Below are 13,923 nucleotides of genomic sequence, written 5' to 3' on the forward strand. Positions count from 1 at the left end.
AAGCACACTGACCTTCCTTGCTCTTCTATATCTTGGCTCTAACTTCTCTATTCTTTCCCTTTTGATGTTATTTTATACTTTGTTTCCGTAGCTTTGTATATTGTATTCCCCCAAGTAGAATGTAAACTCGAGGACTGGAACTGTTACTTTTTTTTCTTTGTATCTCCTGTGCCTTGTGAATTTGTTAGGGAGAGGGGTTGTGTGTGGGCAGGGTAGTTAGGCTAGATTGCTGAAGCCCTCTCTGGGTAATAGTATTATGCCTTTTAGCTCCTGTCTTTGGCTATAGCTTTCTTATCTTCATTAGTTCTAGAATTTCTTCACTTTATAATGTGTATCGGTATTGTTAAGGTAAATTTTAAGTGGGCAAGAAATGAATCTTTTCTAGAGAAATATCTATGTATCTTACTGTTTGTCTAGACTTCTGTGTGCTTTATACTATATGTATACTAGGGATGGTTGAAGAGGAACATTAGTTATTATGTTTTCATTTCCTAGGTTTAAGAAGTGGTTTGAGGCCAAACACACAAGCCATTCCTTTGAAGTAGAGGCCACTTGTAAATATCCAGGAAAATTATTGAACTCTGAAAATTTAATTTCTTTTAAGGGAAGGCACCACTGCCATCTAGTGGTTGTGTCACTTGCTGTTGGCCTGTGCGCTGCATTTTCAGGGAAGGAGCCTTGGAGGTCTTCTAGTTCATACCCCTCCTTTTCAGCTGAGGAAACTGAGGTGCAGAAAGGCTGAATAACTTTCCAAAGACAGATTTTGTTCTGAATTATTGACTGACTTTGTTCATTGCAGGATTATAGATTAATTTTAGTTGGAAGAGACCTTAAGGATAATTTAGTCAAACCCTCTCATTTTACAGATGTGCAGACTAAGGCAGAAGGAAGAGAAGTAACTTGCCAGGATCACAAAATAGTTATGTTTTTTATCCTTTTTTTTTTCCAGTGAGGCAATTGGGGTTAAGTGACTTGCCCAGGGTCACACAGCTAGTAAGTGTCAAGTATCTGAGGCCAAATTTGAACTCAGGCCCTCCTGACTCCAGGGCTGGTGCTAAATCCACTGTGCCACCTAGGTGCCCCTAATAGTTATGTTAAAGCCAGAATTTGTACCTCGGCTCTCTAACTGCAATAGTAGGGTCAGTTAGTTTAAACAGTGAGTGGATAAAGCATTGGGCCTGGATTCAGGAAGACCTGAGTTCAAATTTATCATTTGATATTAGCTGTATGACCCTGAACAAATTGTTTAATCTTTGTTTGCCTCAGTTTCCTCAATTGTAAAATGGGGATTATAACATTACTTACCTCACAGGATTGTTGTAAGGGTCAAATGAAATAATATTTGTAATGTGCTTAGCACAGTGACTGGCACATAGTAGGCACTTAATAAATTTGTGTTCCCTTCCCTTTTCCCTCTACCATATTATTTGCAATACCACTCAATCCCTAAAAGACACAATTTTTTTTTAATGTCAAAGCAAGAATAGCTAGAAATACAAAGATAATTAGTATTTCCCTCCAGAATAATTTTAGTGGTTTTAAGGTCAAATGAATTTGTGACAAGAAGTTTTAATAATTTTTATAATTGGAATCATTCTTTCCTCCAAAGTTTTTGTTTCTTTTTTTTTTTTAAATGAAAACCAACAGCTCTTGCTTCACTTTTTCTGGTTATTCATGTAGTCCTTGGGGAAAATCATAGTTTTTTGGTTTGAGTCTCTGCTTGCAGTCATCATGGAGTTACTGTCTCCTAGGCTTGGCTTTTTGATATTTCTGGATCTGTTTAATTCTTTACAATTATCTGTATCTTCTGCTTGCTCATCTCTCTTGTACTAGAGTATTCTTCTGTTCAGTTCTCCAGTACTGAATTGGTGCTTTGTGTCAGCTTCTGCCTCCAGTCTGCTTTTGAGTGATAGGCCTTGCTTGGTCTCAACATGGCTTATATGAGTTCCTTTACTCAGGGATTAGGCCTCCTGAATCTTTAAAGTTCATAGTTCTTTATTGCATATCAGGACAGTGTTAAGGACTTGGGCCTTAGGTGAGGTGATGTGAGTGCTACCATGCTTAAAACTGTTCATTGCTACTCCTGGTTGTTTCCAAAGTCGCCATTTTAGGTTTGTTTGTTTTTTAAACCACCTTGGAGATTTCTTGGGGGAGCCCTCTTTTCTCGCCGTCTTTCAGACTATAAATATCTGGTCACACTAGAAAGCGTGTGACTCTGAATTGCATGTTCTGCTTCCAGCTTAGCTAGCGACCCTCTTTCTTGTTGCCCAGAGGTTCATGGATGATATTTTGTGTAGTTCTGGGATTGGTGAAGTCATTTGTTATAATTTTCCATTGGATTTCTTGATCATTATTTGGTTTGATAATGATTTTTAGGTTTTTGTTGGACTAGGTATGAGGGAGTGGGGTCACCTGTTTCTGTCCAGGCAGCTTATCTTCTCTGGCAACCTTTCTTTCATTAATTTAACAACCATAAGCTGATATGGACTTATATAGGACCAACCAGAAATTGAAGTCAGAGGCTTTTCTTTTTTTGTCTTTGTATTGCCAGTATTTAGCACCTAGCAGATTATAAGAGTGCTCAAAATCAAAGTTGTTACCTGTCTCTAAATTCTCCCCAAGAAATCCTACACTTCTACTCACAGTCTTAACCTGACCAGTAACAATTTTGTGTGTGGAAAAGAATGCCATTTTATGACCCGTGTTTATTTCTCTTCCCAGTGACCAGAGCAGAGGTGATTGGGTTATGGAGGCTTTGTTGGAAGGAATACAGAGTCGGGGACAAGGAGGGTAAGGTTGTTTTGATTTTACTTTCAAATAAGAAGTGGGCTTTCCAATGCCCATATTTGTCTTAGCACTAGTACTTGAGTGCTCCTTTGCTCATTTTGAACTTGAAACAATTTATGTTATCATTTTAAAAAATGACAGCACTCTGTGTCAAGATAATGTAATTCTGGCAATGCAGAATGTGATGTTTGTAGACTATGTTATAGCTTCATGGTTTTTCTTCTTAACTAGAGGGTAAACGTTTTCCTTTATGAAAATTTGTGCTCCATGCTATTCAAATGAAAAATTAGAGGGATTTTCTAGCAAAATAAAAAGTATTTATTTTTATTTTTTGAAGAATCAGAAAGCCATCTTATGGGTTTGTGGGGTTTTTTTGTTTTGTTTTGTTTTTTTACCATTATGAGTAAAGCCTCCATTGATTTCTTTGTGAGTTTACCAAAGCAGTCTTACTGTCTGGCTTTCAGGTCTCAAAAGTTCAATTTTTTTGGCTTATTAGAAAATATTTTATATTATAAAATATAAAAATGTAAAAACATATAGAATATAAACCATTTATTATAAGATAATTAGTTATTATTACACTATAAAGTATAAGTTTTTTACACTCAGCCCTCAGTAATTCAGAATTCTCTTATTCTATTGGTAGTTATCTAGGCCTCACCCTTTTTCTTCTTTGTTTTGTCTTCTTTTGGCTATTTTAGTGCTCAGTAATTTTTTTACATAGATTTTCAGTTGGAAGAGACCGCAGAGGTAATGCAGTCCAACTTGCACCTGAGCAGAAACTTTCCCTCTCCCTCCCAACATCCTTAGTAAGGAGTCAGAGAGTAGTCTTTAGCCTTACCTCTATTAGAAGATGCCATTTGTATTGTCGTCTTCTGTGTCTTGGTGGGATTTTAACTTTATGTTAATTACATTGTTTTTATTCATGAGGCTACATTTCTATTAATTCCAACAATAGTTATAAAATAATTTTTCCAGGTACATCATTAGTTATTTGAGGACAGTTATCCAAAATACCTACTTGTCTACTTTATTATTTTTTAAAATAAAAAGGTGAAATTGATGTTTCCCTAAAAAGACTTAAGATGTAATTTCTGAAATATTTTATGTATTTGAAAATTTAATTTCTGGAATTTGGAAAAGCCAGGTCTTTTTCTTATTATCTTATCCTTAATATATGCATAATGTGCATAGAGTAGCAATATGGATGGTCCAGCAAATGAGACTGAGGAATGGTCAGAACTGTAGAAGAGAGTGTACAGGAAGAAAAGGTAGGCAATAGTTGTCAAATAAAGCAGGTTCAGAAAGATTAGGACTGAGAAAAGACTATCAGGTTTGGCAATAAAAGATCATTTGTAACTTTGGGGAGAGTAGTGTTAGTTGAATGATGAGGTCAGAAGACAGAATGTAAAGTTGAGTGGTGAGGGAGGAAGTAATGGTTTAGTAAAGATACTTCAAGAGATTGCTCTTAGGACTTGGTATATTTAGAGTATGCTAAGTTTTATCACCTCCAGATCTATATGAGGATACCTGGGTTCCATCCTTCACACTTGGCAGCTTAACAATTGAGAGTCACTGTATGAGAGGTGGCTTTGCACTCAGACATGCTTGATTGGCATACTACATCACATGTCACAGAAAGGAAACTTCCTTTGCAATAGCCAGGGAATAGGGCCTTTCTACTCTCAATATAGGATTCCAGAAAAGGGGCAGGACATTACAAAAGTGCCAAGTAGGAAACATGTCTAGAGCAGGGTTAATATGTTGTATATTTGTGTTATGGATCTTAATTAGACCCTGCCAAAACGACTACCCCACCAAGAATATAAAGTCAATGCAACTAAATTGAGAGTTTAGATAATCACTAAGTAAGCATGGTAACCTTTAGGATTCCCATAATGTGGGAGAAATTATGTAACAAAAACTGGATACAGTCTACCTAGGAACCCTCTAGAATCAAGACATTTGTTAAATTTCTTTCTTGTGCCGGATTTAAAAAAAAAAAAAAGATGGGAAGCAGAAACAGTTCTTCCCCCTCAAGGAGCTCACGATCTTAATAGGAGAGATAACATGCAGACAACTGTATGCAAACAAGATATTGACAAGATAAATTAGACATGACCTCAGAGAGGAAGCTCTAGCATTAACAGGGATCTGGATGGGGTTTTGCGGAAGGTAGAAATTTAGCTAAAACTTGAAAGAATTCAGGGGGTGGAGATGGGGAGGGAGAGTATTTCAGGGATGGGGGACAGCCAGACAAAAAACAATTGGGAAATGGAGTGACTTGTGAAAAGAACAACAAAGAGGTGAATGTCACTGGATTGTAACATGGATGCAAAGGAGTAAGTAAGGTGTAAGAAGACTGGACAGGTAGGAAGAGATCAGCTTATGACTGGCTTTCAAGCCAAACAAGATTTCCTATTTGATCTTGGAGGTAATAGGGAGGCACTGGAGCTTATTGAATAGGAAGGGGGTGATGTGGCCGTTTCTGCATTTTAGGAAGAACAGTTTGACAGTTGAGTAGCGGATGGACTGGAGTGGGGAGAGATTTGAGGCAAGGGGACTAAGCAGAAAGCTTATCATAATAGTCTAGGTGTGGAGTGGAGAGAGTCTTCATCAGGGTAGTAGCAGTGTCTCAGGAGAGAAGGGAGTATATAGGGAAGATGTGGCAAAGGAAGAGCCAACCATACTTGAAAATGGATTACATGTGGGGGAATAGAGAGAGTGAGCTGTTGGTGTTGACAACTAGAGTGTGAATCTGGGTGACTGGAAGAATGGTGGTATCCTTCACAGTCATAGGAAAATGAGAAAGGAGGGGAGGGTTTAGGAAGAAATATGATGAGATTAGTTGTGGACATATTGAGTTTAAGATGTATGTGAGACATCCAGTTCAAGATGTCTAATAGGCAGTTGGAGATGTGAGACTGTAAATCAGGAGAGAGATTGGGCCTGGATAAATAGATCTGGGAACCATCTGCATAGAGATGATAACTTAATCCATGAAAGCTCATGAACAGTAATATAAAGGGAGAAGGGCAGAGAGCCCAGGACAGAATCTTGGGGAAATACTGTGGTTAATGAGTGTAACTTGAATGAAGATCCAGCAAAGGACGCAGAGGAATGGTGATATGGTAAAGAGAAGAACCAAATAAGAAAAGTGTCACAAAAACTTAAGAAATTATCAAGACAGAGAGGGTGATCAGCAATGTCAGAGACTATAGAGAGGTCAGGAGGGATAAGGAATGAGAAAAGACTAATTTGATTTGGCAATTTAAGAGATTATTGTGGCTGTGGAAGAGTAGTTTAGGTTGGATAATGCAGAGAGTTGAAAATAAGAAGAAAAGAAGTAGAGGCACCTATTGTAGATGGCCTTTTAAAGGAATTTAGCTATGAAAAGGAAGAGAGGTATAGGACAATAGTAAGAATAGATGGGTCAAATGAGAGTTTTTTGAGGATGGGGGAGATATAGCTGACACTGGTGCTTATTAAAAAACCATAAAGCATTAGCCCTGAAAGGGTCCTTAGAGGTCTTTTTTACCTCTAGTCTAATTACCTCATTTTATAGACAAAGAAATTCTGCCTTGCAGAGATAGAATGTTTTGCCCAGGATTGCCTAGGTAGTCAAGGGCAGAGTGAGGCCTAGAACCAGAAAAACTTTCTGGTCCATTGTTCTACCCTGTACCACAATTCTACAAACCCTCTATAGGATGTATGTATATGTATAAGGATGTATAGATGTATTTTTCAAGTTATATACATATCTCCTCTATAGGAGCAATAATGAATGTCTAATGCTTCTTGAACTTGGAAGTAAGTCATATTTCAAGTGAATGTCCAATAATGTAAAATTTTAGTATCTTCACAGTTGCTTTAAATGAGACTCAAGGATGAATGCAGTACTTAAGTGATTTCTCTCACTTCTGTATTGGCTAGACACCTGTCTCCCATAAGCTTTTTGTCTTTTGTTTAATAAGGAATATGCTATTTAAGCTAGACCATACTCATTCTTCAAGTTTTCCAAAATGGTATTAACCAGATGTCTGTCAATGTTTCAGTTATTTCTTTCTTTGAGGCTTTATTCTAGTAGTAAGATTTGAGTGATGCTGTAGGACCTACTTGTATTTCCATAGATTCTTCTTGGTGTTAGCTATTGAAGAAATATAAAAATGCAGGTTCATTAAAGACATAGTTCTATATTTTCATCTAGAGTTGACTGAATCTCAAAAGTAGAAGAGTTCAGAAACTTGGCTAGGTTTTTTTTGTAACATTCCTTTCCTGTTGCTTGCCCTCTAACCAGCTAATCACTTCTTTTCAGAATCCTTTGCCTCACTGGACATTATTCTTCTCGCTAAGCAATTAGATTAGCTTTCTCTCTGTTCCTAACTCACAATGACTCATCCATATCTGAATCTCTAAATGTTGGTGTGCCCAAGGTTTTGTCCAGGATCCTTTATTCTTTCTCCCTCCATACTCTTGGTAATCTCATTAGCTTCTATGAGCTTAAATGTTAGCTCTATGCAAATCATGCACACAGACATATATATGTATGTATCTATCCCATATATATGTATATTGTGTCTCTATCCATCTATGATATACACACTGTATGTGTGTATGTGTGTATATATATGTATGCACACACATACACATATGTATGAGAATATGATTGCTTCTGGCAATTTTTTGAAAAGAGCCATTCTTGTGAAATTTTGATAATGATGGTTCTGTTCATTCAATTACCTTTTGGGATGAGCACGTACTTCCACATTCTTTTACAGGTGAAGAAAAAACAGCAGTGCAAGCATCTGCTGTATAATTTGAGTGATTTCTTCTTATTTTGCAGGGGGTTTTTGACATCTTGTGAGCCAGAACTACAGGAGCTAATGAAACAAATTGACATAATGGTGGCTCATGAGAGGTCTGAGTGGGAAGGCCAGACCCAGGCTCTAAAAACCTGCTTGGATATCCGACAACAGGAGCTCAACTCTCTTAGGAATTTATTGGATCAAAAGCATAAAGAGGTACAACACATGATTCACTCCCTTTATTTAGTAGTACAGTTTAACTTTACTTATGTGTTACATATGTTTCAAAATAAGTCTTGTCAATCAAATTTGTCGCACCACATTTTTTCTTATTAAGTTCAGTTCTAACATAGAGATGAAGTTATACTGGAGAAGATTTGACCCTATTTCCTTAATTCTTTATTTTCATCTATATGAGTACCTGATGGATATAGATGGTAATAGTATATTGATGAAGTTTTTGAAGCTCACTCCATTTTAAAAGGATGTCTGTAGTTATACCATATAGATAGAGCAAAATGCATGCATAAGAAACATTCATTGAATCACTGTTCTAAGTGATAGTGTATAAAAAATAAAATAATATGCTGCAGAGAACTTAAGCTATATATTTTATGGGGGCAACAGGGTGGCACAATGGGTAGAACACTGGGCCTGGAGTCAGGAAAACCCCAAGTTTGAATCTAGCCTCAGACACTTAGTTGCTGTGTATCTTTGCACAAGTTACTTAACTTCTGTCTGCCTCAGTTTCCTCAAGTGTAAAATAGAGATAGTAACAGGACTCACCTCTCAGGATTGTTTGTGAGTGCTTATAGGCACTATATAAATGTTTATCCCTTTTTCTTCCCTTCTGATATCAACGAGCCCTGTTAACAGTGTTTAATTTGAATTTTAAAATTCTAAAAGTACCTATTTTTTTTGGTGTACATATAATCTGTAAATTTCTCATGTAGTTATTTTGTTTTCAAAGATGTGTGGGTCTTTTGTATCTTAAATACAAACACAAAGATCCTGATTGTTTATAGTTTTCTCTGTCTTTTCACTGTAAAAACAACAACAAAACCAAAACCAACTTATAATCTGGTTTCTGCTGTTTCCACCCAACAGAATCTGAAACATAGAAGGGTACTAATAATAAACTACATGCCATATCATTGGCCTTTTCCTAGTCTTTATACTCATTAGTCTCTTAACATTTACCATTTTCTACCCCCATGATTTTAAAATATCCCCTTCACTGGCTTCTGTGATACTATATTGCCTTGTTTTTCCTACCTCTGACTTTTTTTTTTTTGGTTCCTCTCCTTCCTTCTGCCCCAGAAATATGGATGTCCTCAAGATTCAATCCTTGACTCTCTAGGCTCTCATTTATTTCCATAGACTCATCTGTGGATAACTCTGTGGATGACTTTCAAATTAGTATATCCTGAGGTTCAATCCTTTGTTTACAATTGCTGTTAGACATTTTTCATTTGGATGTGTAAAATTAAACTACCTGCAAATAGTTCCCCTTCCTCATATCCCTGATATTGTCAGTGGTAGTATAATTTTTCTAGATACCTAAGCTCAATATTTGACTCTTCCTTCTTTATTGCCTTCCCATGCCAACTAAGCTAGTACTTTTGATTCTTCTTTTATGTTGTTTCTTGAATGTCTTTTCCTTTCCATTTTTATTACTACCACCTGTAATTTGATTGGACTCATTTGGACAATATAATGTGAAAAGCTTCATAACTTCTCTGTTCCTTCAGCCTTCCTTTCCTCTAACCTAACATTTTACTACAAGATTAATCTTCCCAAAACATCACTTTGACCTTGTAATACTGCTGGTAAAAACCCTTAATAAATCTCCAGTTGTGTACAGGATAAAGTAAACTTCTTAGCTTCATATTTAAGACCTTCTACTGTCTGGTCTCAATTTACCATTCCAACTTTATATTTTTTTTTATTTTAACTTTATTTTTTTCCAAAAAAAGTTTTATTGATGCTTTTTTCTTTTTATATCACAGTTAGTTCCAGATATAAGTTCCTGGAGATTCAGATTAGTATTAGACATTTTGTGTCCCTTGTGGCATTTGTCATTCTACTCTTCCTGTAGTAGGTATTCAGTTAATATTTGTCAGTTATCCATGAAAATGTTTCTGTGAGGGGTAGCTAGGTGGTGCAGTGGATGAAGCACCAGCCCTGGATTCAGGAGTACCTGAGTTCAAATCTGGCCTCAGGCACTTGACACTAGCTGTGTGACCTTGGGCAAGTCACTTAACCCTCATTGCCCCGACCCCTCCCCCCAAAAAAAAAAGAAAAGAAAAAACGTTTTAGTGAAAAGTTCTGTTAGCATTAAAAAAGGAAAGAAAAAAAATTCTTTTTTTCTTCTTGGTTAAAAATTTCCTAGTACTTTTGGGGCCAAATTTTGAAGACAAGCTCAAGACAATGTTTGATTTCTCATAATCTAGGAATCTGGGTTGTATAAAGTGAACTGAATAGGAGGAAAAGAAGAAAGCACTGACAAATTAGTGCCTTAATACTTGATATATGAATAATAGCTCACATTTAAATGGTACCCAAAGTTTTACAAAGCATTTCTCTGAAAAAAACCCCATGAGATCGTTGGTACAAATATTAATGATACCATTTTGCCATTGAGAAAGTTAAGGCCCCTAGAGGTTAAGTGACTTGCCTCTGGTCACACAGCCACTGGGTGCCCGAGCTTGTCTCTTCTGATGGCTGCCTCCCACTATGCAATGATATCTCTAACCTCTGTGTTCTTAGAGGGTTGTGTATGTATATCACTCATTTGACATGTACTGCTTCTTACCTTGCTAACAACTGTTATAAATTTATAGGACTGAGTGTAGGGGTGAGGTGGAAGGGACCTTAGCCCTGGTCTCATACTATGGGATTCCATACTCCATGGACAGTAATAGTGTGACAGTTACTTAGGTAGGAGCATTTAGCATCACAGCAAAATAAACTTTCTCTTTTAGAGGGTAAGGGTGTTAGAACTATGGACTCATTACAAAGATTTTTCTGCTGTGACAACTGCCACTTAACATGGAAATAAAGATAATGTTCATTATCTCCTGGGAGTGAATTTATCAGGTTAGAATTGGTGTTATTTGGACTAAAACTTTTAAGACTGTCTTTGGAAGACAGTAGTCACTTTGTGCATAGGCAGATTGAGTGTAAGAATTCTTCTAGGTGTAAGGATTTATGAAGTATTGAACAAAAATGCTTAGAAAGATGTTAGAAATACAATTAATAAAATTTGATATCTTTTAAAGAACATTTATGCCATTCTGGCCAGTTCTTTTGGTTGCTGCTGTAGTATTTTTCTCAGTAGCAAAAAGTTTTACAGTTAGGAAATTAATAGTAAAAATGATTGCCTAATGAATGCAGAGTCTAAATTTCACTATAACCAAGCCTCTAATCTAAATGTTAGTATGACTTAATTGATCCAAGCCAGTGTTCTCCCAACTAGACACATCTATTTCAGATATGACAGCCATTAAATCAAATATTAAAATAAATTGGGGGACAGCTAGGTGGAGTAATGGATAAAGCACCAGCCCTGGATTCAGGAGTACCTGAGTTCAAATCTGGCCTCAGACACTTGACACTTACTAGCTGTGTGACCCTGGGCAAGTCACTTAACCCTCATTGCCCTGACCAAAAACAAACAAACAAACAAAATAAATTGAACAAAGAATTATATGTTACATATAACATATACATATATTAGAAGTGTATGCTCAAAAGTTTGTTTTGCCAATGCAGATGTGGCATCACAAATGTTTGGAGACAACTGATTTAAAGGGTAACTACAGCAAAATTGAGTATAGACTTGATTCAGGTCAAGATAATATATTTGTGTTTCTGTATTGCAACTAAATGCTTAAGTAATTAAGGGCAGCTAGGGGGCACAGTGGATAGAGTACTGGGCTTGGAATCAGGAATACTTAAATTTATGAGTTCAAATTCAGCCTCTGACACTTATCAGCTATGTGATCCTAGATAAGTCACTTACCCTGTTGGCCTCAGTTCCTCATCTGTAAAATGATCTGGAAAAGGAATTGGCAAACCATTGTAAGATCTTTGCCAAGAAAATCCCAAATGAGGTCAGGAACAGTCAGACATGACTGAAACGACTGAACAATAACACTAAAGTAATTGTATAAAAGCCGTCATCAGGGTGTTAGAGTCAAGCCTAACATCAGCACTTTTATTTCTGGTTTCATTTTGGGACAAAATGATGTACTCTTAAGCAGAGGTATCAAACTCACAGCCTGCAGGCATCAAGCAGCTCCTAAGACTAGTTAGACCTAGATTAAAATGTAATTGGGAAGTGTTTAACAAAATAAATAAAAATACAATAAAAATAATGTTCATTTGTGATGTTCTAAGTAAATATGTGGCTGGCAGGGATCGTGTTCTATTTAAGTTTGACACCACTGTTCATAAACTGAAGATAACTGCCACTGTAACTTTGTTGCATGTCCTTGCTGTGTTAAGGCAAAGTAAACCTCCTTTTGCTTAACTGTTCAATGAATTCAGCTTTGGTTGTGTTCAGTTTGGGATGCCAATGAAATTCGTAAGTGGACCAGCAAGCACAGGGGATGATTGGGACTCAAGATCAAGAAAGAAATTAGAGATGAATATATAAATTTGGCAATTTACAAAATTATCTGCCTAGAAATGTTTTGTTTTGTTTGTTTTGGGGTTTGTTTTTTTTGTGAGGCAATTGGGATTAAGTGACTTGCCCAGGGTCACACAGCTAGTAAGTGTCAAGTGTCTGAGCTCAGATTTGAACTCAGGTCCTCCTGAATCCAGGGCCGGTGCTCTATCCACTGCGCCAGCAACTGCCCCATCTGCCTAGAAATGAAAAAATGAAACCATGAGAACTGATAAGATCGCCAAGAAAGAGTACAGATAGTAAAGAGAAAAGGGCTTAGGACAGAACCCTGGAGTATACCTATCCATAGTGGGCAGGACATAGATGATAAATTCTGAAGAGTGACTGGGAAAGATGGTCACAGATAGGAAATGAAGGTTGGATTAGAGCAGTGACTTTCAACTTGTGTGAATCAGTTATTTTTCAGGTCTGTTCTTTTCTAATATGCTAACAGGTTCTGGAGGGCTTTAGAAGATAGAGCCATTACTCTAATAATAGCTGACATTTAATGCTTGAAGGTTTGCAAAGCACTTTCTATGTGTTGTCATTTGAGGCTCATGACCTCATTGCAACCTTCCACAGCTACTCTGGCCTCCAGAGAAAATTTGGTTCTTTTACTTGGCTTTGATGGGAAGTAAAGATAGGGGTAAGGAGAAGGGCATTTGAAGCAGGGGCTTGAAGTCAGTGCACCAGGGATTTATTAAACACCTCTTATTTTCAGAGCATGGAGGCAATGCAGTGTTTGGTGTCACTCTGTGTTGTTGGAGGAAGTTAAGCTCAGTGAGACTTCCCCACAGGACATCACAGAGTCTTCATTTTTTAGGGTATGTGTAAGGCACCATGATAAACCCTCCCCTTATGAAATTTTATCTCACTTGGGGAAATTACATGTATTCAGATAAGTACAATGCAAAGTATATTATGATATGAAGAGATTCAGAAATTTTGAATAGGAGGTCATGGTAAATGTCTACCATATGCCAGGCACTCTGTTTACAAAGAAAAGTAAAAGAGGAGGAGGAGGAGGAGGAGACAACATGAAAGTAACTATGAACAGGCTATATACAGGATTAATTGGAAATAGTCAATAGAAAGAAGGTACTAAAATTAAGTGGGATTAGGAAAGGCTTCATGTAGAAAGGTAGGAGGGATTTTAGCTGGGACTTGAAAGAAGCTAGAAGGTGGGATGGAGAGCATTTAAGATATGGGAAATGCCTGCAGTCAAGGGATTGGATATTGTTGGAGGAACAACCAGTAAGCCAGTGTCACTGAGTCTCAGGGTGGTGGGGTTGGGTGAGAAGATGTCTAATGTGTAAGAAGACTTGGCTTTGAACTCTCAACAGAGGATTTGGAGGTGATAGTGAGCCACTGGAATTTATTGAGTGTGTATTGGGGAGGGGGAGTGTGTGTGTGTGTGTGTGTGTGTGTGTGTGTGTGAGAGAGAGAGAGAGAGAGAGAGAGAGAGAGAGAGAGAGAGAGAGAGAGAGAGAGAGAGAAAGAGAGAGAGATGGGGTCAGACCTGTACTTCAGGAGGTAAAGCAATGAATTATAAGTAACAGTGATGTGGTTGAAGCCAATAGTTGAACCAAGGATAAGTGTCTACAATTTATCACCCTTGGGGCAAGTATATATTCTTCACTTTGTTGATGAATTAAGAATGGG

General features: G+C 37.2%; 1 protein-coding gene across 1 annotated transcript in view; it reads left to right on the forward strand.

Annotated features, from left to right (window-relative positions):
* CEP63 (centrosomal protein 63) overlaps positions 1-13,923 on the forward strand; it is a 58,518-nt gene that overhangs the window by 4,999 nt on the left and 39,596 nt on the right. Inside the window, exons 2-3 of the mRNA XM_043995728.1 lie at positions 2,722-2,790; positions 7,631-7,808. Coding sequence (XP_043851663.1) covers positions 2,722-2,790; positions 7,631-7,808 — 247 coding nt within the window. The remainder of the gene's footprint in view (positions 1-2,721; positions 2,791-7,630; positions 7,809-13,923) is intronic.

Source organism: Dromiciops gliroides, chromosome 3 (genome assembly GCF_019393635.1).
Source record: "Dromiciops gliroides isolate mDroGli1 chromosome 3, mDroGli1.pri, whole genome shotgun sequence".
Classification (NCBI taxonomy): domain Eukaryota; kingdom Metazoa; phylum Chordata; class Mammalia; order Microbiotheria; family Microbiotheriidae; genus Dromiciops; species Dromiciops gliroides.